Consider the following 24,520-nt stretch of genomic DNA (forward strand, 5'->3'; position numbering starts at 1 on the left):
CAGTAAATTCATCAAAGTCTCACACGTCCCCAGAATGTCTCTTTCATCAGCTCGAAATGAACATTTAACTCCTAGCTTTGTTTTAAACGTTTCAGTGTCTGCAGCTTTAAATGCTCCGGCTGGCTCCGCCCCCTTCAGGAAGAAGACTCTCTGCTTCAGTGATTGACAGCTTGAAGCAAAACAGTGAGAGATCAGGACCTTCTATCACTTCTGACTTGTTCTCTCAGGATCATTCTACGTGCTAACATCTCGTTTTAACTCCTGTGTTTGGTGTCAGACGACGTTATAAAATCAGTATTTTAAATGAAGCTGCTGCTGGTTAACGTGTGAATGAGTTTCAGTCTCTGTTTGATCCTCGTTCTGCCGTCTGACAACAGAAACAGAAACATCTGTAGATGAGAGCAGCTTTATTGTGAGTCCAGCTGATATTAAAATGCAGCTTAATGAGCACAGAGAGCAGGAGAGAAGCTACCAGATGGAGACATGAAAACACAGTGACCCACCCAGTCCTGGTTCACTGGTTTACATTAAAGCTTCCACAGAACTCTGAGCTGTGCTAACACGCTTACACCAGGGTTTTTCCATTGTTGTGGGGATATTAGCATCAGTAATAATCCACTGGGTGTTCAGTTCCTCAGATGCTGGCAGTGCACGAACACTCTGGTGTTCACTCTTGCAGCCAACAGCAGAACATTTGGTGGATTTCAGGTTTTTTCAAGTCCATTTGAAGAAAATTTGAGTCATTCTGGATTCATTTTGAGTCACATTGAACATATTTTAATTAATATTGAACACGTTTGAAGTAATTTTCAACATATTTCACTAAATTCTGGATGCGTTTTGAGGCATTTTGGACAATTTTTCAGGTCATTTTTGCCTGAAAGTTTGAGTGCACGAAGACTGTCGTGTTCAGTCTAACAGCAGAACATTTGGTGAGTTTTTGCTCGTGGTTTGGACATTTTAGAGTTCAGCAGAAGCAGCTGTAGAAGGTAAATAAACCTGTTGGACTGAGAGGCAGCTGCTCATTCTGATTGGTTCACCTGGAAGCAGTGAGGGGGCGGAGCTACACAGAGCTGGATGACTATTGGTTAGTTAGGTGTGAGGTAAACTCTGGCTCGCTTGTAAATCTGTGAGGCTGGTTGTAGGGGTTTAAAAGAAGGGCAGACATTTTGTTAAAAGCCTCCTCCTGTTTGGGACTAAACCACGAGGAGAGGAGTCGAGGAATGAGAAGAGGAGAGAGTGTGGCGACAGCGAAAATGGAAAACGAATGACTGACCGTCGGGGGAGAACTGATCTCGTTCGAACACAGTGACACAGAGAACGTCCTGCTCCAGGTCCTTAATAAAAAACTGACAGTTGGAGTTCCACTTAGGATTCAACGTGTCCTGCAAAGACAGAAAACAACAGACTGAAGACAGAAACAATAAACAGGCTCACAGCTGCACAGTATTACTACCACTAACAGGTTTATTAATAGAGCAGATTTCCAATCAGGAGCACGACAATAAAACCTGAAAACAAGGCAGTAAAACATTAGAAAAGACCTAAAGTATTATAAAAATGCCAGTTTGTACAGGTGAGGTTTTTTTTAAAAAAGCTGGTTGCATTTATTCATTTATTATTAGACTAAAACAACAACAAAAAAGGCTGCTAATAGATGTTTCTAAGCCTTTAAATAATAATGAGTAACACTAAATCCCACCTGTAATGTTTTTGTGATATGGCACTGGGAACCCATGGTCACCTCACAGTACGGGTTGCTTTTACCTGGAGACACAGAGAGCAGCAGCTTTGAGATGAACTGTTAATCCTGAATGTGAGCGACAACGCGTGATTAAATAAAGCAGACTTTGATGTGAGGAGAGCGTCCGTACCGTGGGAGCGACAGGGTTTGAGCTCGATTCCCTCCACGATGTTGACCATCAGCCTGCCGATGCCTGTAGCCCTCTGAGAACGAACTGAAAACACACAAAAAAAACTAAACTCAGACTCTGTTCTGTTAATCTGACAACATCCGAACACGTCGGCTTCATGTCTGAACCAACAACCTGCTCAGTTTCCATTAAAAGATGCAACATTTCACTTTCAAGGGAAACTATTTAGGGACGACAGTTCCCACATGTTGCCACCAATAATCATCCAAAAACCACCACAGAGAGTCGTTCCTCGGAGTTTATTAAATACCTGCAGCCTCAAACAGCAACAGGATCCATAACAGCGTCTCCAAAACAAGACGTGCACGTTTACATATTGAGCAACATCATTAATTAATCATAATTATAAATGATCCCCAACATGGAGACAGAAACGATCTAACAGGAAGTCCTGCTGTTGTAAAGTCATAGTTGGATTATTATCGCACACAGAGATTTTAAGGTTTAGAAAATCACAATAAACTGCTATGTGGACACTTTAATAAGAACAAAGAAGTTTGGATTTAGTTTGTTATTACATAACTGTGCATTCGGTGTCATTTATGCAGAACATCACAGAAACAGAACGCCGTCGCTTCAACACATTCATGAGGACGGTGATGTTGCTCATGTCTATAAAAGGCTGAAGTCATCATTTATTTTACAATATAAGCATCAGGTCGACCAGAGCGGGCCGATACCTAAATACGCCTTCTCCCTCTTCTTCTTCTCCGTCTCGATGAAGAGTTCTGACGCCGCCTTGATCTTCTGAACCCACGCCGTCCTGGAAACACACAAAGAGACAAAATAAACACAAAACCTTCAGCTGTTTGCACTGAAAGTCCAGAACTGAGTGAGAATCATTCACAAAACTTGCAAAAGAAAACTCAGACAAGCCCACCAACTGTCTCGTAACGTTTCCATTAGTTCTCATATTTTAGATTTTTTCTATAAACTGTCACTGATTTATTGAACCAAAGTCTGATATGAACTTGTTTAGATTAAAAATAACGTAAATAACAAATCATGGTACTTTCATGTGACAGCTTCACAAACTAAAACTGGTTTTAGTCAATAATTCAGATCAAGGATGGTTTGAAAAGACATGTTGGTTTTCATTTCATCAGTCCTTTTCTAATGTTATGTGGAGAATAAAACACCGTCTGAATCTTTACTGACTGGCTGCCATCGTGATGTTCTTCTTAAAGTTCATTATCATTTATTTTTTCTTGAGGAAACTCAGCAGCTACAGTTTCTACAGAAAGTATTTACCTCATTTTAAAATTTTCCCCATTTATTGTTTTTCAACACTGAGTCATGGTTCATAGAATTTGGGTTTTTTTGGACAAGAATTTACTAAAAGACTTTTTCATGTCAGATTATTACAGCGTCCAGATGTGAAGACGAATCCACACAAGCTGCAGGTCATCGACCAAATATTTACACATTTAGTCATTTTATGTTTCATAGTTTTAATTAATGGACGTCACTCTGCAGAAACCTGCTTTCACTTTGACATTAAAGAGTCTTTTCTTTGTAAATTCATGTCAAAAAAAGCCAAAACATACAGACCTGGAGGTTTAAAAGCAATAAAAGAGGAAAACTTCCAGAAGTCAGACTTTTATTTACACTGGAGTGTTTCTGAATTACTCTCACACCAAAACATGAGTCGAACATTTAAAACTTCACGACTCTCGTAAGTCACAGGACGATTTCTGACGAACCAAAAAACACAACCGTCTGTAAAAACCAGTGTTTGATTTGTGTGTCTTTGTGTTGTGCGTTTGTTACCGTTCGTTGATGCTCTCGGCTCTCAGCGTGTAAACTCTGTCGATGTGGGAGATGTGGAACAGCGGCTCGTCTCCCGACGGATCCGTCGGCAGCTTCACTAATACTTCGTTCAGGAAGATCGGCTGGAAGAGACGACAGTCATCAGGAGTCGCACTGACGCAGCGCTGACACAAAGAAAACTGCTTCAAATGTGTCAGGAAGAAAAAAAAATGTTTGAAGACATGAAACTGTAAAAACTGAGAGAATTTTCAACTTTTAAACGGTTCTCGAACTCCTCGTCTGTGACCTGCTGCTCAGTCAGATACAATCATTAAATCACTTTATTCTGCATGTCACGTGTAAATAATACAACAACACATTCTGCACTTAAGGCAGCAGTTATATATCTGTAGTATATGGGGTCAGATTTTTTGCAGTATCAGTAACACCTGTAGACATGTACATGGTGGTTCTGTTTACATCGAGGACTTCATATCGCAGTGAGGAGAATGTAACAGGAGCACAAAGTTCAGAGGATTTAATTAATTAGTTAAGATGCAAAGTGTTGCTGCTGCAAGTTTTGGAACAAGTCATGGAAAATGGAAACGGTCCTGGTTGTACATCAGCTGAGCCGGCGTGTGATGTCGGTCGTCTTACCGTCTTGTACATGCGATACTGCAGGTGTGTTTTTGACGAGAACACTTTGTCTGATCCTGATGAGCCCAGAGGTTTGGTCACCTGAGACACAGAGATGAGTTTGTTCATTCATTTACAACTCAGAAATAAAAACGTGAGCAACAAAACCACTTGGACTGCTCGAAGCTTTGATGAGGATTAAGACCAGTTCATGGATCCAGAAGCAGATAATCGATGTGCAGACGCTTCTAACAGACACACACAGTCCATCACAGACGATGTGAAGTAACACAAACTAGCTCACACACATCACATCACAACCATTACGCTGCTTAATGCAAAAGAAAATGTGCACCGTTCTAATTTTTGATGATTAATCTACAAGAATCTGACTCTGATTGAAGGGTTCTGGGATGCACTGAGACTTAAAACTTCATTTAAAAGACATAAAATGAGCAAAGAAGCCCTGAAAGAGAAGATCTGGTCGCACAAAGAAACCGGTTTCAGCTACAGAGAGGACGTTGACCTAAAAACAGTTTGTCCTACGAAGCCGACATCACACCTGCAGAAAGCAACACCTGTCCTGAATCAAGGCTCAATAACAACAACAGAAAAGTGAAGCCGGAGCTTCGTGTCTCAGACGGACCTGCGTCAGCAGCAGGAAGTCGTTGAACAGGAACCCGTAGAGCTCTTTGCTGCTTTTGGCTTTGAACAGCTTCCCGCTGTGCAGGAACTTCCTCGGACCCAAACAGTTGGTGACCGAGTTAAACACCAGTTGCTGCAGGACAGAAAAGAGAGAGACTGGTTTGAGTTTCCGGTTAGAAAAGAGAGATTATTACAGATCAGTAGAAGATCTGACTGTGAGGGAAACGCTGACACCAAACGGCTGCTGTTCACATCAGATATGACTTAAACTAACGTGTATCATCATTGAACTGTGGTTCCTTCGTGTCTAACAGTTTGTTTCTTTGTGTGTTTGCTGCGGTTCACCTCTGACAGTCCTTCACACTGGACATGAGCCTGAATCCACTCCAGACGATCAGAGTTTTCTTTCTCTCTGACGCCTTCGTTCACCTGAAAACACACAAACACACCATCAGTAAAAACCTCACACACATCCAGCGAGTTTCACCAGAGTGTTCGTGTGTTCACCTGAGAGCACAGCTCCTCAGCCTTCTCCAGAGCAGCCTTCAGATGACTGTGGTCCGGATGAGACTCTGGAGTGTTTTCTAGGATCTGAAGCAGACGGATCGATCAGAAAACAGAGAAACGAGCTCGCACAGGAAGTAGATGAACGTGTGAGAGTTCAGGTGAACGTCTGAGCGTCGGCTACGTACGTTCTTGATGATGAGAGGGTAGCGGGTGACTCTCTGCATGGGCTTGAGCAGGAAGCTGGACAGAGGCATCCCCTTACACCGGGGGTCCATGGCCAGCCGCTGCAACACAGAACACGTGGATTTAACACTTTAATTTGCATTTTTACACCTTTTTACAAACCAATGAAGTAAAAATGGAGACAAAGAGCTTGTTTTTCAGGAGTTTCTGTGCTCTGAACAGCAAGAATTCAAACTTTCAGCTGTAAAAGTCTGACTTAATGCTGCATATTTTATTATAACATAAGACTAAAGATTACCACAGACTGATTAACCATAATTATTCAGGTAACAGTTGTTAGAAAGACAGAAAAAGTTTATTTCATCCAAAACAATGCAGCTCAAAGTAGTTCTACATTTAAAAAGAGCCGAGATAACAGCTCAACACGTCTCCTACCTTGAGGAAGTCTTTGATCTCAGGGTTGTCGTCGGTTTTCTGCTGAATCAGCGTCGCTCCGTTCAGCTGACACGAGCAGAACCTGAACCCAGAAATGGACCCCAAGGTTAGAAGACGTTTTAACGTTTGCTGGCGTTTTAAAGAAGCAGACTGACGACGGACAGAACCTGATGTACGGCTGCATGTGAGGGAGCTGGTTGGTCAGGATGTCGCCGATCATCTTCACCGGCATCCGGTCGCCCGACATCTTCTTCCTCACCCTCAGAGCTCTGCATGAAACACAACGGGTCAGTAAATCTTGGTTTTCTGTTTTGCCCTCATCCGAGGTGATAATTAGACGCTAACACAATCAATCAGAACTAAGGACATGAAGGTTCTTGTCTCATCAGTCAGAGGAATAAACAGTCAAACTGAAACATTCGAGCTGCCTGCTTAAGTCGACCGATGCTTTGGTTTGAGGTGTTTTACTTGAGCAGCTTGATGTTGCACATGATGAGCTCCTTCCAGTTGACGAAGATCATGGCCACCTCCTTCTCCGTCAGCAGCTCGCACTCCAGCAGAGGTTTGTGGAAGATCTAGACACACATGCAGGAACATTACTGTGAGAAAACAGCAGTTTACTGGTCGAACTGGAATAGAATCATCCTGTGATCTTTACTGGTGTGTCCCAATAGTCATGTGCAGCGGCTTATTGTATTTCATGTAGTTGTTTTACTCTCCTGCTATCTTGTGTGATCAGTTTTATTTTTTCTTCTTAAATATTTCTTGCATTGACAGCCCTTGTGAACCAGGATTTCATTCTGAATGATCTGGTGCATATTTATTCTAAATAAACAGTAAAAAAACTATCAATCTATGTAAAAAAACAAAAACATAAAACATAAAAATTCTGCACTCTGTGACATAAATAAAAAGCCACGAGTGACTCAGCTGAGATCGACGGTCACGTTACAAAAATTCAGGGATTTCTTTTTTAAGGTTGAACTGCAGAAAACTATGGACATAAATGTAAAAATGCTAAATATTTATATGATGTGGTTGATTTTCCAGCATTGGTGGCAGCCGTGGGCACCTAAACATGTTGGTAAAATAAATCATCTTCATCTCTTTCAGCTTTATGTAATATTTCTGGAGCAAAAAACGGCCACAAGCTGCTTCAGAGGGTGACAACAGTTAAATTCTACTAATAATCTGCATCCACGGGTGGACCAGAAGATATCCTCCTGATATCTCGGCTGATTTCTTTAGATGTTCCATGTCGTCACACAAGGCAGCAGCGTGTTTGAGGTGTGCCTCCAATTAACTCAGATGTCGTCAATTAACCAATCAGAAGCTTTGAAAGCTGTGACATCATCATCTGGGCTTTCCCAAACAGTTTGAAGGCATCTTAGTGGATGTAAACTTCTGGATTTAGAGAAAGTAGTAAAACATTCTCTCTCTCATTATTCTGGCGTTTAGTAAATAGAGATAATGTTGGTAATCCTGAGTGACCCGAAACAGGAAAAGTTTAGTCTGATTTAATGCCAGATAGTGAGAAAAAAAGGTTTATGTCTTTTTATAGAGTGTCTGTAAACGTCTGGTTTCAACTGTAAATGTCAGTTCAGAGCATGAAGTGATGTCCTCACCTCCGTGACGAGCTGCAGGTCGTTGACGTAGTTCTCCTCGGTGACGATGAGCTCGTGGATGTAGCCCTGCCGCTTCCTCTCCATCGGACTGAGCATGTCCAGCAGGTGGAGGTCGGCGCACCCTGAAACGCAAACACACCGACACAGACAGACACGCAGCCCGCCGTCAGACAGACATCCTCCAGCACGGCAACGAGGAGAAGAAGAAGAAATGATGCTGCCGGACGTCAACAACGCATACATACCTGAGGCCGACACGCCGGCTCTGGGCGAGAGTTTGAGTCGAGAGTTTGTCACGTTTACTGGTTCGATAAGAGTCTGTGATGTGTTCGGTGGAATTGTGTGAAACCAGTCAGTTTAAAAAAAAAAGGTCAGAAATGAAATAAAAGTCCAGTTTTCCTCTGTGGCATCTGCTCTTCCTGTTTCAGCTCGTATTTATGTGCATTTATTAGGATATTTATGACTTTTGACACCTCAAATTACTGAAAAATTCATCCAAAAAAGAAGAAAAAAAAAAGATTTACAGAGATTCTGATGTATTTTAAGGCTACTGATCCCTAAATGTAGCGAGATGCACTAAAACCACAGCCTCGAAAGGGTTTAAAGACATTTTATACACAAAATATTCAGAAACTAACTCTTCTGCAGCTTTGTTTTATTTATTATTCAACCCTATTGCGTGAATTTATTATAATATTTATAGCTTTTGACACCTTAAATTGCTGAAACTTGTATGTAAAAAAGGAGAAAACAAGAATTTGACACATTCAGATTCGTTTTAATGCTACTGATCCCTAAATTTAATGAGATCTGCAGGTTTTATGCACAAAATATTCACAAACTATGTGATTTCTTGCCCTAAAAAGTGCATGTTTCCTGTGCAGGTTCTTCTTTGTTACTATATCAACTGTTTAACCAGATTATGTGCATTTATTGGTTTTGATGATTCCCCAAATTACTAAAAACTTAATGCAAAAAGTAAGAAAAAAAAAGAAAGATTTGACACAGATTCAGATTCATGCTGCTGATCCCTAAATGCTGCAAAATTCACCAAAACTGCAGCCTGTAGATGGTTTTAAATGAAATGAAAAATACTTTATTTATCCCAGAAGGGAAATTCAATCTTGTTAAAGCGCTTTTTTTTTCAAATCAGTATAACATATATTCTATACAACAACAACAATCATTCAGTCAGATGCTTTAATGAAAGATAAGATTTAAAGATGCTTTATACACAAACTATACTCTATAAAATATATATAATATCCAGAAAGTAGGTTACTTTTCTGAAAGCTGCCACTTAATTTAGTATGTGACCAGATTATGTGCATTTATTAAGATATTTATGACTAAAAACTAAAAGAATGACACAGATTCAGAATCAATTTAATGATAATCATCTCTAAACTTAGAAAATGCACTAAAACTGGAGCCTGTAGACGGTTTTAAAGACGTTTCATACATGAAACATTGTTGTCATCAGGCTCTGCTGCAGTTATCAGCAGCTTTTCTGGTCCTTCAAGGGAAAAGTTGAGTTCAACAATGATGTGGTTGTGCAGAAATCAAGAGGTATTGTTACCTTTAGGCCACTAAGGGGCAGTGCTGGAGCATTAAAGTGCCTTTTTCACTGATAAAAACTGCAGCTGGTGATAAGATCTGAACACTCAGGTGAAGCAATTTGGTTCAATAAAACTTGAAAAGTTAAGATTTTCTGCAAAAACAGGGCCACAAATGTGAAATTACGTGTATCTTTTATTCCAAAACGAGCCCTTCTAGTGTGAAGTTTCCTCGTTTTCGCTAACATGGTGTGTGTGTGTGCGGATGAGAAACGAGAGCAGCCGACTGAAGTCTGTCTCAGAGCGTTTAATCATCAGGACCAGTCAGATTCACCGCTTCACCAAAAATCTCCACCAATAAAACCTCGGGACACATTTCTGCTAACGGCGCTACGCTAACATTCTGTACAGTTCATTCACTCGCTCATTCACGCCTGTGTGTGTGTGTTTCCACGCGTCCATAAAATCACTCCATTCGTCACTCATTCATCGATTCACTGACACCAAGTGCATTCTGGGTGCATTTGGCTTGGCTGCTCATCCATTCGTCCCATCATCAGAGTCGCTACTTATTCCCACACGAAGCAGCGACCGTTACCTCTCATTAGATTAAGTACAGATCATACAGAGCTTTATTATCTTTATAAACAGACCAGACTGGAGCAGAGCCACGTTCCTGAGCAACAAGTGTTCTGTTAAAAATGGTAAAATGTGAAGGAAAACAAAAACAAGAAGCGTGTGATTCTTCCACCTGAAACGGGGATGAAACCGCCTGCAGGTGGCAGAACGCGGTAACAGGATGATAGGTTTGAGTTTGTGTGACGTAAAACGTGGTTCTGGTCGAGTTCTGGTCTTTGTTCTCAACTAAAATCCTCCGACTGCGACGAGTCTCGACCGTCGGCAACCAAACTGACAAAAAAACTCCGACCCCGAACGCTGGAGTCGGTTTAAAACATCGCTCCCAAAAACGAACCAAGTTTATTTAAAACAAACAAACAAAAAAAAGAAAAAAAATGCCGACGGTCTCGACTCGTCCACCAATCAGAGCGCTTCACCTCCAATACTGACACGCCGAGGAGCCAATGGGATCCAAGCAGGTTAATAATATTATCCATAACAATAACAACTCTATTGCTTGTTGTATAAAAAGATCGATAATTGTCTCGTTGGGTTTTTTTTGTTTTGTGTTTCCGAGGGTAAACATTAAAATCACAATACTGTCATCTGAATAAACAACAACAAAACAATACAAATCTGATATGGCAACCCCTACAATACTGGTCTGTTGCTATGGGAACAAACGGAGGGAAAGGCAAAGACGCACACGAAGCTGCTGCTAAAAAAAAAAAATCAGATTTATTATAAAGATTCAGCCGCTGGAGCCTCAGTTGGGAAGTTCTGGTTTAAACTCTGGTTTAAAAATGTCTGAATTCACGGCAGCGCGTTGTAGGGGTGAAAAGATTGTGCAAGGTTGCAAGTGCAGCGCGATGAAGAACATCGCAGATGAGCTAAACAAAAAAAAGCCTCCAAGGTGCGTCGCGATGTGGAAAAAGTTCACATTTCACCCGTCTGTGAAGTTAGACAAAAAAAGCGGAACTATTTAAAGGAATAGTTTGACATTTTGGGGGAATAAACTCTTTATTTTCTTAGCAAACGAGCGACAAGTTCGATATCTGTGCGCTAGTCACGCTAAACATGCTAGTGTGATCCATTTAATGCTTCCAGACTTAATGCTAAGCTAAGCTAACCAGGGTTAATTCGCCCCAAAACGTCAAACTTTAAACTGGAATGATTCAAATCGTTCCACCCCTACGTTGTGGTTTGTGTTTTTGGTACTGAATCTTGGTCTGACCCTCGGTAGCGCATCCCGTCACCATAGCAACAGATAAAACAACATGTAAACAAACAAAAAACAAAACAAAAACAACAGAAGATGAAACGGAGCTTTAAAGTTAATACATATTCAGACCTACTGTGGGTAAAAACCGTGTGTGTGTGTGTGTTTTGTACCGTGTTGTGTGGTTTGGTTAGCCGCTACGCTAAAGCAGTGGCAGCTCTCTACGCCTTCTCGCCTCCTGCCCTAGAAAAGCGAGGCGGGAGGAGGAAAAACGAAAGAAGGGCGGCAGCGTCGACGGGGCTGCGGCGTAGCCTTTAGCTGCTGCGGGACGCATCTCAATACTGCCTCGCCTCCTCTCCTTCATCTCCTTCGCGGGGGGGAAAAAAAAACGAGGAAGGAAGCAGGAAGTAGAGGAAAAGTCTTTGGCTTTGAGGAGAGCAGAGGTGGAGAAAAAAAGGCGACGAGGGCAAACATTGAGACGTGTCCTCCAGCAGATAGTGGGTCTTTCTGTGAAGCTGTGGGAGGGGGAGGAGTTAGTGAGGGGTAGGGGGCGGAGCCAGCGCTTTTTGACTGACGGGTGGGAAGAGAAGCTGCTGAACCAATGGGAGCGAGGTTAAAAAATAAAAAATAAAAATAAAAAATGGAAGGAGGGAGGAAGGGGATGAGCCGATTCTAATGACAGAATCTCCCTTAAAGCCACAAAATGACCCACTATCCACTTTACCACGCGAGCACAGGGCTGGTTAAAGTGTGTGTGTGTGTGTGTGTGTGTGTGTGTGTGTTTGCGGTTAAGGTGTGTGTGTTTGTGTGTGTTTACAGTCACTGTGATCCAGTCAAAGCATCAGTCCAATGTCGGAGGGAAGGAGCTCAATAGTCTCCTTCAGTCTCCTCCTTTCTCCCTTCACTCCTCGTCTAAACACCTCGGAGCAGGTAGAAGAGGAGCAGAAGAGGAAGAGGAAGAAGAGGAGAACAGTAGTAGAAGAAGAAGAAGAAGAGGAGGAGGAGGAGGAGGAGAGTGGAGGAGGAAGAGGAGGAGGAGAGGAGTCCTGACTACTGATCTCCCTCCTGTCTGGAGCCAGAGCCTTAGATAAACAGAGTTTGGCCAAGTCCAGTCAGAGCCATGCATAGACAGAGTTCTGCTCTTAACGTTACAGTCTGTCTGTGTGTCTGTCTGTCTCTCTCTCTCTCTGGCTTCTACTGGTGGAGAGGCGCCATTTCCGGGTCATGTGACCTCTTGCTGCTGTCCCATTGGTTGAGTGGCCTAGTGGGCGTGGCCTAGTGGGTCTCTTTGAGGGCTTTGAGGAGAGGGGGGTTCTGGGTAATGATATGATCCTAGAGAGAGGACGACAACAACAACATCAACAAAAACAACTAAACAAAACAACAACAACAAGAACAACAACAACAAGAACAACAACAACGAGAACGACCAGTCGGGTGCTAGAGGTGGGTGGAGCGTGCAGCAAGACAGAGTGTGGAGGTGTGGGCTAACCGGGCGTAGAGCTGGAGGAGGCAGAGCAGAGACCGAGTCGGACGGAGGATCACATCTGATAAACTGAAGAGAAAAGCTCAACATCAGCAGCTCTCCAGGATTAATCCATGATGTTTGGCAGCAGGAGGAACTTTGAATTCACTCAACCTGACAGAGACGTCGAGTTGTTCAGCTTTTACACAGAGAGGCGTTTAGATAGCTGTTATCGTTTGGTCTTTACTTTTAGTGATTTACTCACGATCAGATTTACAGAATCTGGAAAATATCTACAGAACCTGCACATATGTCTAAATACAGCTGCATCGGTATCATATTCTAATTTATCTTCAGTGAAATGATTGTTTTTTTTAGTTCTTAATGCACCAATAATCACTGTTTCCATAGGTCATACTCGCGTGTGCTATTTTTCTATTATATTTTTTAAATTTGCATATTTCTTAGTGTAAATAAACAAAAGAAACTGCTGTCTGATTGCTGCTTCACTTCATTGTTCGCGTTGCAACGACAATAAGGAATTCTAGTTTTGTTGCTGCTTTGGATTTCTGTTTAAACTGTTATAACTGTTTAAAAGCTAAAACCACATCAGTAATCGTCAGAATGTTGCAAACCAGCCCTGATGGTTGGTCGACTCCTACTCTGACTCTATTAATCTGTTTTCCAGAATATTAATGGATAACAGCTTTGTTAGGGGATTCTTTAAGTCAACAAACAAACAAAAACGCTCCAAATTCTCTGCGTTTCTGTATTTTATACCACTATATATTAAAACTCTTTGGGTTATTAACTCGGAAGAAAAAATATATTTTAGCTGCAGCCACAATTCATCAGTTTATGTGATTAAAACACCCAAATGACAGTCCTGGAGTCATTGTTTATAAGTTTAGTGATAATTAAACAATTATTGATGAACCGTTCTACATTTACCGCGCGGTAATTGGTTTGTTCATCAAATCTAAATCACCTGCAGACATCACGTCATCCAACTGAGAGCAGATGAACTGAAATATCTTCCAGGAAGTGAAGCACTGATTCCTTCTGCATCAGATTCAACCTGATCGTGTGTTTACTGAGCAGTAACACGCTGAGGCTCAGAGGGCTGAAACTGTGGAGCAAGTTTAATGTGTTAGAAGGTCTGTTGAGCTTAAAGTCACGGCGTTCGTCTTATTTAACCTGCTGGGTCACCATGGTAACGGATGCTGCACCGCTGACCTGCTCCAGAGGAGGTTCTGTTCAGAGTTTAGATTAAAACTGTCTGGAAGAAGCGTGTCCCTTTAAGCACGATGAAATCTGCAAACCTGCTGAGCTGTACGTCAGCAATGCACTGACTGAAGCAGCATCACTGTGTGCACAGGAAGCGACACGCACTGAGTTAAAAATGATGGAAAAAATGCAGAAAAAGGTTTTTATATTTGGTCCAATATTGCAGCCAAGTCACTTATACACGGCTGCTACTGCAGCTTATGTAACACACAGAAAATACTCAAAAATTAACATTTATTTTACCGTAACTTTGCAATAAACAAAAGTAATTTCCTTCATTTTAGACAATGTCAGACCTAAATGCACGTCTACAATATTATGTTTAAATGGCTGAAGTTTAAACTTTAACAGAGCTGTAAATATTGCAGTAACAGTTTCCTACCAGCGTTTCTCTCTCTCTCTTTTTTTTTTACTGCATTAAAGTTGTAAATTTATTAGAGCTCTCCATTATATCAACCTGTTTATCCTGAGCAGCACACGATTGGTTCATTTTGTGAGGAAGAGGAGTAACGTGATGCCTAAAACGCCTTCTTCTTATTATCAGAGCTTACACAGAGTTTGAAGAACAAAACCTGATTAACTAAGAACATTAATTATCACCATTATCTCTGGTTGGGCTTTTAGGTTTTGTTGAACACAAATAAAGCCCGGACATGTTAAACTTGCTTCACATTGCAGCCCCTCAGGAGTCTCAAATCTGTCTAGATCTGGTTCAGTCGCTGCTCTGCAAACTCCAAGTCTGTGGTGGATCATGCTGAAGGGAAACATGCAGGGAGGCGGGAAAAAAAACACACTTGCACACTAATGCACACGCATGCATGCACATACACACCGTACAAACACACACAGACACCACCCAGAGGTGGTGCATGACGGGGGGTTATCAAAGAGGCCCAGAGGAGTGTCGGGGTGAGAGGTGAGAGGTCGCACCGGCCAAAGACTGAGAGAGGGACAGCATCTCCACACCTGGCTCTGGGTGTGTGTGTGTGTGTGTGTGTGCAGGAGAGAGTGTGTCACACCACGTTGTGTTCACACCGAGTTAGTATGTCGGTTTTAGTATCTGCTGTGTGTGTTGTGTGCGCCACGCTGCGGTGTGTGTGTGCGTCTGTGCGTACTCACACTGCGTGCTCGGGTCGGTGTCTGTGGTGAGCTTGACGTAGTTGCTCGGAAACAGCCCCTCCCTCCCGTTCAGCTCCCCCTTCCACCAATCACAGTCGTCCTTGTTGAGCACGGTGATCACCTGGCCCTTCTGGAAGGCCAGCTCGTCGTCGTTCTGCGCCACGTAGTCGTACATGCCAATCACCTGGCACAGAGCTACAGCAGACGGACAGAACGTCAACACTTCCAGCTTTAAGTGAGTCCACGTGTATCATAAACTGCATTTCAAAGTGGTTTTTCTATGTTCCTAGTCTCATAATTGCATATTCATGGTGTAAAATCTCACATTTTAGTCTCTTGAACCCTCTGAACCCCACAGCAGGTATGAAAAGCAAACAGTCAGAAACTGTTAAAGCAGAAATAATTGCAAGATTGTGATCGAATCATGTACGATGTGCTGTTTCTTTAGGAAAACGTAACCAAATCTCAGCTTAACATCACAATATTTCATTACAATCCCCTCATTCTACATGTCTCATTTAAAACTGTGTGAAAAACAAACCCTCTTCTAATCACATTATGTAAAAAAATTTTTAAAAATTGTGCTCCTCGGCACAACTTTAAAACCACGACTGACTCAGCTGTGTCCAACAGTCATGTGACAAAAATTCTGAAACTTCTCGGTTGAACTGCAGGCTGTGTTTACACAAAGCAGAGACAAGCATTAGATACAAACTAAAATGTAAATAAATATCTATGCTATGTAGAATCCCTGCTTAGCATTAGCATGAGCCTCAGGTAACTAGCTAAACCAGTCAGAAACCTTTAAACAACATGAAGCTGCAGATTGTATCAACACAACTGCCACAGTCAGCAGCTAGACAGCTGGGAGGTCAGCAAACACACCTGTAACTCCACCTCATGAAACACTCTGAGGTTCCACCCGGTGGAACAAACAGGTACTGCAGCAAACACATTTTCTGACATGCATGTCGTTTGTTTTCTGCTTTACTGGTCAATATGTTTTGAATCTATTAAATAAATAACAGTTATTAATCACCCCCATCTCCTTTCCTTACGGCTGTTTATAATAACGATGCACCTACATGATGCTCACACAATAACAACACTCCCTTAAGAGCATATTGTGTCATCCACTCAAGGCTCTTTGTGGTAGGAGTTGTGGTAGACTGGGTGGACTTGTGTCGGCATACCTGTGCTGGCAGGAGCCAGTTTAGGAGGCGTTGGCTCTGTGGGCGTTGTCTTGCTGGTGCTGGGGCTAAGCAGCTTCACGTAATTGGCTGGAAACCAACCGATCTGACGCTTCTTCCCTCGAGCCTGGACGAATAAGAACAGAGCGTGAAATCAGCCATTAGTCAACAAGATGTGCTTTCTCAGAGGATGTAAATAATTTAACCCTCTTAACCCCAAATGTGTCATATATTCTTTAAAGAGCTGCTGGATGCATGTTCCAACAGATTTTCAGTGTAACTGAACTTGTTTAGGACATTGTGGAGTTTATTTTCCACCTCATATCAAAGACAACACGTCTGCAGGTATTTCAGTGTTGTGTTGGTGTACCTGCAGCTCGCCCTCCCACCAGCCGCCAGGGTTCTTTTTCCTGATGAGGATCAGCTGTCCTGGAGCCAACGTCAGCTGCTCTGCTCCCGTCGCACTGTAGGGGGCGATCACCTGGGCGATCTCTGGACGGGTGAAGGACAAGGACAAGGACAAGAAAAAGAAGAAGAAGGAGAAGAAGAAAAGGGAGAAAAAGAATGAGAAGAAGATTAAGAAGAAGAAAGTGAAGGAGGAGAAAAGGAAAAAACAAAGAGATGACGAAGATGGCAACCGAGAAGAAAACAGAAAAGATGACGTCCAAGAAAACAAAAAAAAGGACAAGAAAAGGGGAGATGAAGAAGGAGGAGAAGACGGAGCAGGAAAAGATGACGAAGATGACAAAGAATGACAAGAAGAAGAGGAAGGAGTAGAAGGAGGAGAAGAAGAAGACGACAAAGGAGAAGAAGATTAGGAAGAGGAAGGCGAAGGAGGAGATGACAAAGAAAGAGGAGGATAAGAAGACAAAGAAGAAGACAAAGGAAAAAATGAGGAAGGAGAAGAGGAGGAAGAAGAAGAACAAGAAGAAGAAGGTTAGTTCTGCTCCTGTAGCACCTGAGGGTTTTTTAAAAATCTGCATTCATGGTTTCAGTTAAAACACAAGTCAGCTGATCTCCGTTATCAACGGCTTCAAGTTTGAAATACACAGACATAGATATGTGAAGTGAAAGATAATGTCATGTTTCTTTTTTTTTTACACAGATTAGACTTTTAGTACAGTTTCGTAGCAGCCATTAAACAGTGGCAGCAGAGCTGGAGGCTCACCTGGCTTCTTCCCGAGGCTGCCCGTCTTCCCTGCTGGTCCCAGAGACTGAAAACACAAATTCAGATCAACAGTTACTGATGTAAACATCTGGATTTCCTTTTCTAGTCCAACCTGATCAGGTCTAACCGAGCTCTTACCTCCGACGCTGAGTCTCGTGGTTTGACGTAGTTGGACGGGAAGACGCCGGTCTTCCCACCGACCATCCCCGTCCACCAATCCCCTTCTTTCCTGGTCACCATGACGACGTCGCCCTGCTGGAAGCTCAGGTCTCCCTGTTCGCTGCTCTCGTAGGTGTACATGGCGACGTATTCTGTACGGGAGCACGAGGACAGAGTCAGTGACGAGGATCCACCTGAGCTAAAAAACGTGATCATCGACGTTCGTTACCTTCTCCGGAGTCGGAGGGTTTCGTTGGGGAGGGGGAGGGACGCTTTCCATTGGGGGGGCTCTCTGAAACTCCAGATTCACTACGAGAGACAGAAATACTTGCTATAAATAATCAGAATTACATCAGTTATGTTTACAAAAAAATAAATAAATCACAATGTTTGGTATCAAGATCCCAAAGCTCAGCTACTTTACCACAAAAATCACCGTTAAATCTTTTCATGAAACTTTTTCTAAAAGGAGATTTTTCACACAATCAATTTATGCTGATTTTACTTTTTTGCTAGATGAAGCTCCTCAAACAACCAGAATCAACCAGTAAGTAGAAGGAACATGATGAGCTTTTAGGTTTTGTCATCAACCTGCCAGCAGAACTCTGCCTCTCTGATCGGTCTGTAGTTTGTGAAAGCAGACAGTATTTCCCACTGAACACGAGCGATGTGATGCAGCTTTTAAACGCACCTCGTGTTTTTGCTGCGCGTTGCTGCACCGGGAGGCGCCACCGTCATCGTGGCTGAGATGAGTTTAACGTAACTTTTGGGGAACCAGCCTCTCTGTCCGGTCTGCAGTTCGCCCAACCACCACATGTCCTGCTGCTCCAACACTGTGATTATCTGCATCAATGAGAACATTCACACTGTCAGGATTTAACAAAACTATAATTACAGCACGTGAGATTCAGGCGAAGAACAAATCTGCTGAGCTCCACCTCATTCTTGTTGAAGTTGAGGTGGTTGTCCTTCTTGGCTCTCCAGGGATACAAAGCCTGAGCCTGAAGACCTTCCACCTTCTCTCCCTGACAGACAAACAGAATTACAGTCAGATTACACTTCAGTTATTCTTTTAGTTTAACCCTCTGAACCCCAAAATGAAAGGTGTGTTATCTTTAAAAAAAAAACCCAAATACACCATCTAACAGAGCCTGAAGCTGTAAAAGCAGAACTAATCCTTGGACTTCTAACTTTCTTGAAGTAATCGTGATCGTGGCTTTCGGTTTTGTCAAGAAAATTAACCAAATCTACACAGTGAAGAAACATGTGACGGGAGCAAAGAAACTCAGAGGTGAACTGGTTACCTGTCCCAGTACAGGAGACGGAGAGGAACCCGTCGTCATGGTAGCGGGCGTGAAGGCGGAGCGTTGCCGTAGCTGCGCCGAGGGGACGCTCAGAGACGGATTCTGACTGGTCGAAGACGTCGGCCAGGCGTCCCACCCCTCGCTGTCTGATTGGCTGGCTGTGTTCGACGGCCATCTGCAAACACACGCAGACGTCTCGTTTGAGAGTCAGTAAAAGAAGTAAACTGTTCGACATCAGTGCAGCTCAGCCGGACTTACGTAGTGCTGAAGTCGGCCCAGTTGCTGTTTGCAGACGACGTGGAGGAGGAGGTGTGTCCTGGTGCTGGAGGAGGCGTCGTCATTGGCTGCTGGGCTGAGGTGGGCGTGGCCGAGGCGGTGGCTCGCAGGCTGATTGGCGCTTCGCTGTCCGGTATCCGCTCTGCGTAGTTGGCCGGAAACCAACCGGTCCTCCCTCTGAGCTCACCTCCCAGCCAGCCGGGCTCACCTGTCTGGGACTCATCCACCTATCAGAGCAGAGGGGCGGGGTTAGGACGGAGCTCTGGGACGCTGAGGGGGCGTTTCATCATGCTAACGTGTTTTAGCTCCTCCCAGGGAGGACACAAGATAACATACACTTGTGTTTCCTCGCTCGGAGCACCTCCAGGTGATTTTAATGACCTCTTTGTGGTTTTATCTCCTTCATTGTGTTATAAAGCTGTTTTTTGGTGCATCTAATAAGTCTCTCCCACAGAAAACTGCCTGAAACACCTCATTTGAAGTCGAGGCTTTACTTCCATTACTCATCTACACCACATTTGCATAACTTCGTTTAGTTTGGTGCTCAAACCTGCCATGAATTCCTCACGAGAGCCACTTCTCTTACAACTACACCTCTCTACACTTAGAGATCTGGAGCTATCGACCAACGCTGCATGTCATTTTTGAACATTACAGCATGTAAACATATTCTCAGAGACACCAAATATATCAGGATACAACAAAAAGGTGCAGAACAGGGCTCTACAAGGGGAAGCATTTACAGATTACAGGAGGAGAGACGACATGTAGCATCAGGAAAAGCACCCAGAGATGTGTTCAGGTTCATGGCAGAACAGAACAGCGGCGTAAACAACAACAACAACAACAACAACAACAGCAGCAGCAGCAGCTGTTCACAGTGGAATTAGTCGACAAGTGAGAGAAACAACACGTGAACTTGACATTTAAACTGTTAATGCTGCACTGAATGTCATTTCTTATCTAACCTGGCTTGTATGACAATAAATGCTCTTTTTAATTATCTGACTCAGTAATTGTTTAAACAACACAACGAAACCTGGAGCTGTCAATAAAAATGTAAAGTATAATTCCATTATTTTCCTGTCTCACGGTCCACTATGCTGCCCTTTATATTTGTTGTTGTAAAGTGCAATTAATAGGCGCATAGCAAACACTCTGATTAAGACCCAGCTGACTTTATCGGTGGTGAAAAAGAAAATAAATTGCATTACCAATGTTTGGTAAAACATTGTGAATTTAACCCTCTGAACCCTCAAAATATGTCAGTTTGAAACATATGTCACCTTTAAAAAATGCCCAATTTACACAGTTTGTGCCACAAACTGTAAAAAAACAAAAAGATTTTACACATTACATTAGATTTTCAACTTTCTGACGGTTCTTGAACTGCTCGTAGGCGATGTGTCGTTCCGTCGGGAAAATCTGAGCTCACAAATGTTGCATTATATAAAAATCACTTTATTCTACACGTCTCAGTTAAAAATTCGCCAAAAGTAAACAATTTGCTTGAACTGCATTCGGTCAAAAACAATAAATTCTGCACTTTTCGATGCAACCGTGAAGCCGTCAGTGACTCAGCTGCAACCAGCAGTCGTGTGACAAAAAATCAGCTAAATTGAAGGCAGCGTTTCCACAAAGCAAAGAGCAGGGGGATTTTTTTTTTTCTTCAATTTTTGCAAAATAAACAATCAATAAATTCTATTTTTCTTTTTTCTGATTTATGCAGAGAAGACATTTCTGAGTCTCTAGAGGTGGAAGTTTTTATATTGAGAGTTGAAAAATGAGCCACAGTGAAGAAAAAATGAGACAGGAGTAAATAAGAACAGCTTGGAGTTCAGAGGGTTAAACCTGTGTGTTGAGTGATTATGAGATGTGTGGCGAAAAAATGAAATACATTTAAAAGAAAAGAGAAAAAAAAGCTGCCAGCTGGAGGAAATCTTATCTTATTTGTGTAGTTTATTTATGGAGATATTAATGGTAATAAAAACAGCTTTTATGTTTTGCGCAAAGCAGCTTGAAGTCGACTGAAACTCACACGTTCACAGCTTTTCACATTGACCTTGAAAACAACATTCAGAAATCTGGTTGTGATGATTTAATTTAAATAAAAATAAAAATAAAAGTCACAGACATTCATCCACTGGTAAATGAATGAACATTTAGATGACGTGAGATGAACCAATGACGAGCAGCGAGCATTTCTGGCTTGTGATTGGTGGAGGCACGACACTGGGCGGGGCCAAGAACTTACCCATTCCCCCTTCACCTTCAGTTTGCACAGCAGAGGAGAGAGGAGAAAGTTAAAACAACACACCACACAGTCCGACACTCGCTTCAGATAGAGCCGGAGAGGAAACACACACATACACACAGGAGGAATTAACACAAAAACACACGGAAATACAAAAGAGGCAAGAAAATCTGTGAGTGTTTGTGTTTCTGTGTGTCGCGGGCTGAGTTTTGTGCACTCGACATACCATGATTACGTCTCCGGGAGCGATGCTGATCTCGTCGTGGCTGCGAGCGTCGAACGGGTACAGAGCTCGGTAGTAAACCACCTTCACCGGCTGCTGCTGCTGCTGCTGCTGCTGCTCGAAGCTGCCGGCCGAAGCCTTCTGGTCGAACAGGCTGGGAACCGGAGTCTTTTCTACTGCTAATAAACACAAAGAGACAGAAACGTTGTGATAGAAGACCAGATTCCACAACTGCTATCATCTGTTGGTCAAACTCCAAGAAAACATGTGCTTGGAACGCACTCGTTGATTCCACAAATCAATTAATTTCTGCTTGGTGGCTGATTAAAATTGCCCAGTATATCATCTGTACCATTTATTGAGTAACACTGGAATCAAGAGATGAACTATCTGGATGCTTAACCCTCCTATTACCTTCAAATTTACTGACATCTTTTATCCTCGGGTTCAATTTGACCCCAGCAATTTAAACCTTCAGAAAATATCATAATTAAAATTGTTACCAAAGTTTATGTGTAAATAGCCCTTTAAATAAAACTGAAAAAAATGATGTTCATGACTTATTTAGAGATGTTAAACATTTAACGGGGTCAAATTGACCCCAAAGATAATAGGAGGGTTAAAAACAACATCCACCGAGCCACAAACTGTTCGTTCTGCTGCCGTACAACCAGATTTTGAGGCAGTTTCTTTCCTCAGACTGTGAGTTTATCCTCCACACATCACCACGACAACAGCTTTATGTGTATTACTTGATTATTTACTCTTTAAAAAATGTCTTGTTTTAGTGAGAAGCATCAAGGGGCGACATGTGTTGCATAACTGCTGCTGTCAGCTCATGGTAGTCTTTCAATGAGAGAAAAAAAAAAGGCATAAAAAAAAGGAAAAGAAAACACCAAAATTACAGAGTTTATTGAAGCCACAAACTGTAAAAACTGAAAAAAACCCTGAGATTTTTACTTTCATGACGGTGCTTGAATGACTCAGCTGTGGTATGTAGCTCCATTGTAAAAAAAAATGTAAAAATCGCCAAATACAACCTCAAAAGAATGATATTTTATTAAAAAATAAAATTTATTCTACAGGTTTCATTAAAAATTCCCCAGAAGTGAACTGTTTTCTCCAGATTCTGCACAAAACTAATACATTATGACAGTCTCGGCTGCTACCTACACTGAAATTACAAAAGTTCAGGGACTTTTCAGTTGAACTGCAGGCAGCGTTCACACAGAGCAGAGACAGAAATGTTAGTATGAAGTTTGTCTGCATTTAAAAAGTTAAAAAGCACCTATAGTATGTAGAATCACTTTTTTTTTTTCTAGTAGTCGCAACACTTGAGGGCACATAATGGCACGAAAATGTAATTTTTTAAAACAGATTTTGTCAAACTTTGCATCTAATGACTTCATTTATTGATTTTTTTAAAATAATGATTTCTGTCATTCTAACTGTATCATTCTGCACAGAAGATATTTATGTGTTTTCTCTTCTTCTTCGTAGCTCTGTTGGACTTATTGCAGTTAAAATGAGATCACGGTGAGGAAACACGAACAAAATACATCCAGAAACCTGTTGAGCTTCAGAGGGCTAAGTGATGGTACCACGCTGAGATTTACATACGTCCATGAAAAAGTGTCAGCTGAAGATAATAATCATGTTACACCAAACTCTGATCACATACATCGTCTGTTACCGTTCATGCTTGCACACCATCATAACTGACCTGCTGAAGCCCAGGGGTCGGCCGGCTGGCTGAACAGCTTGTTTAGTTTATCTTGCATGTCCTTCTTGCCTCTGCCCTCATCCTCCTTGTCCTCTATGGACCCTGCCGCCTTCCTGCCCTCCTCCTCGTCCTCCATGCCTCTCCTCTTCCTCTCCTCCTCCTCCTGGGTCACTCTGTTCAACCAGGCGTGGGGGGCGGAGACGGAGGGCGGGCTGGGAGCTTTGGGAGCAGAACTTCCTGCTTCATCCCTCCAGGCGACGCCTTCGTCCGACGACAACCTGCAGGAGGACGCGTCAAACTCTCACCTTGGTGCAATAACGGACACTAAACTTTGCACTGGACGCCATCGTCGGTCCTCACCTGCTCTCCTGCAGCTCGGCCGACTTCCTGTCGATGGGAGGGTGTATGTGAGGGTGTGTGTGCGTCAGTGTGTGCGTGTCGCCCTCCAGCTCCTTCTGTTTCTGCCGCTGCTGCCGGCTGTGGATCTCCCTCAGCTCCTGCAAAGCATCGTGGGATACAGGACAGGAACAGCGATGAGGAGGGGGCGGGATCAGAGGGCTGGTTGCTACGGGTTACCATCGACAACAAACGAGAACAACAACACCAGCAGCAGCAGCAGCAGCGAGTTTGTATTAGTCAGGTGATCGAGGCAAGCTCCGCCCCTTCGACTGGGTAACCACGGCAACTATTACAATGTCAAATTTATTTCGGACAAGGTGGGAAATAAGGCAAATATCTGATTGGGATTTTTCTCATTTGATTTGCGATACTGTGCCAACATTCACTGAGTAACAGATTTAAAACGTCTAATTAGCTTTATCATGTCGTCGCGCGTGAATTTGTACGTTCTTGCACTTTCCACGATCTGTGTGATGCCAGTTTTGTTATTTCCCCAAGAGTTCATGGCGAACCGTCTGTCGTCCAAAAACTTGCATCCAAGCAGCAGCTACTTTAAAAAAAAAAAACAGGCAGTGCTCAGACACAGAGTATGTCACAATCTACTGGGAGTACATATATAGAACAGAGTCCTCCTAGGAACTAGTAAACGGACTAGAAAGCACTGTAATAACAACGCTACGTCTGTGGCGTCTGGAGAGAGTTTAGTCGAGGCTTACAACATTTAATACAACATTTTAAATCCTGGTTCAGTCGCGCAGTTTAACGCATGTCCTGCACTGAAGCAGGGGTCGACCAATTATCAGCATGAAAACAAAACGCCACCGCTATCTGTCTGTAGTCACCCTG

The 24,520-nt window shown here is 42.7% G+C and overlaps 1 protein-coding gene across 2 annotated transcripts in view; it reads right to left on the bottom strand.

The window, feature by feature from the left end:
- Positions 1-679: 679 nt before the first annotated feature.
- itsn1 (intersectin 1 (SH3 domain protein)) overlaps positions 680-24,520 on the bottom strand; it is a 51,232-nt gene continuing 27,391 nt past the window's right edge. Inside the window, exons 18-44 of one of the 2 annotated variants that reach the window (XM_008300121.1) lie at positions 23,636-23,772; positions 23,276-23,553; positions 21,556-21,731; positions 19,058-19,302; positions 18,800-18,974; positions 18,434-18,520; positions 18,187-18,338; positions 17,725-17,804; positions 17,475-17,647; positions 17,337-17,382; positions 16,539-16,660; positions 16,172-16,295; positions 14,979-15,173; positions 7,715-7,836; positions 6,558-6,664; positions 6,257-6,358; positions 6,090-6,171; positions 5,657-5,755; positions 5,472-5,555; positions 5,310-5,393; positions 4,966-5,097; positions 4,341-4,421; positions 3,705-3,826; positions 2,615-2,697; positions 1,875-1,958; positions 1,703-1,767; positions 680-1,385 (exon numbers count right to left, since the gene is read on the bottom strand). In XM_008300121.1, the coding sequence (XP_008298343.1) occupies positions 1,197-1,385; positions 1,703-1,767; positions 1,875-1,958; positions 2,615-2,697; positions 3,705-3,826; positions 4,341-4,421; positions 4,966-5,097; positions 5,310-5,393; positions 5,472-5,555; positions 5,657-5,755; positions 6,090-6,171; positions 6,257-6,358; positions 6,558-6,664; positions 7,715-7,836; positions 14,979-15,173; positions 16,172-16,295; positions 16,539-16,660; positions 17,337-17,382; positions 17,475-17,647; positions 17,725-17,804; positions 18,187-18,338; positions 18,434-18,520; positions 18,800-18,974; positions 19,058-19,302; positions 21,556-21,731; positions 23,276-23,553; positions 23,636-23,772 (3,426 nt within the window). In that variant the 3' untranslated portion in view covers positions 680-1,196. Of the gene's footprint in view, positions 1,386-1,702; positions 1,768-1,874; positions 1,959-2,614; positions 2,698-3,704; positions 3,827-4,340; positions 4,422-4,965; positions 5,098-5,309; positions 5,394-5,471; positions 5,556-5,656; positions 5,756-6,089; positions 6,172-6,256; positions 6,359-6,557; positions 6,665-7,714; positions 7,837-9,561; positions 12,440-14,978; positions 15,174-16,171; positions 16,296-16,538; positions 16,661-17,336; positions 17,383-17,474; positions 17,648-17,724; positions 17,805-18,186; positions 18,339-18,433; positions 18,521-18,799; positions 18,975-19,057; positions 19,303-21,555; positions 21,732-23,275; positions 23,554-23,635; positions 23,773-24,520 lie in introns of those variants that run through there. The other variant, XM_008300122.1, reaches the window with a different exon arrangement.

This window comes from Stegastes partitus, unplaced genomic scaffold, assembly GCF_000690725.1.
Source record: "Stegastes partitus isolate 25-593 unplaced genomic scaffold, Stegastes_partitus-1.0.2 Scaffold1501, whole genome shotgun sequence".
In the NCBI taxonomy this organism is placed as follows: Eukaryota; Metazoa; Chordata; class Actinopteri; family Pomacentridae; genus Stegastes; species Stegastes partitus.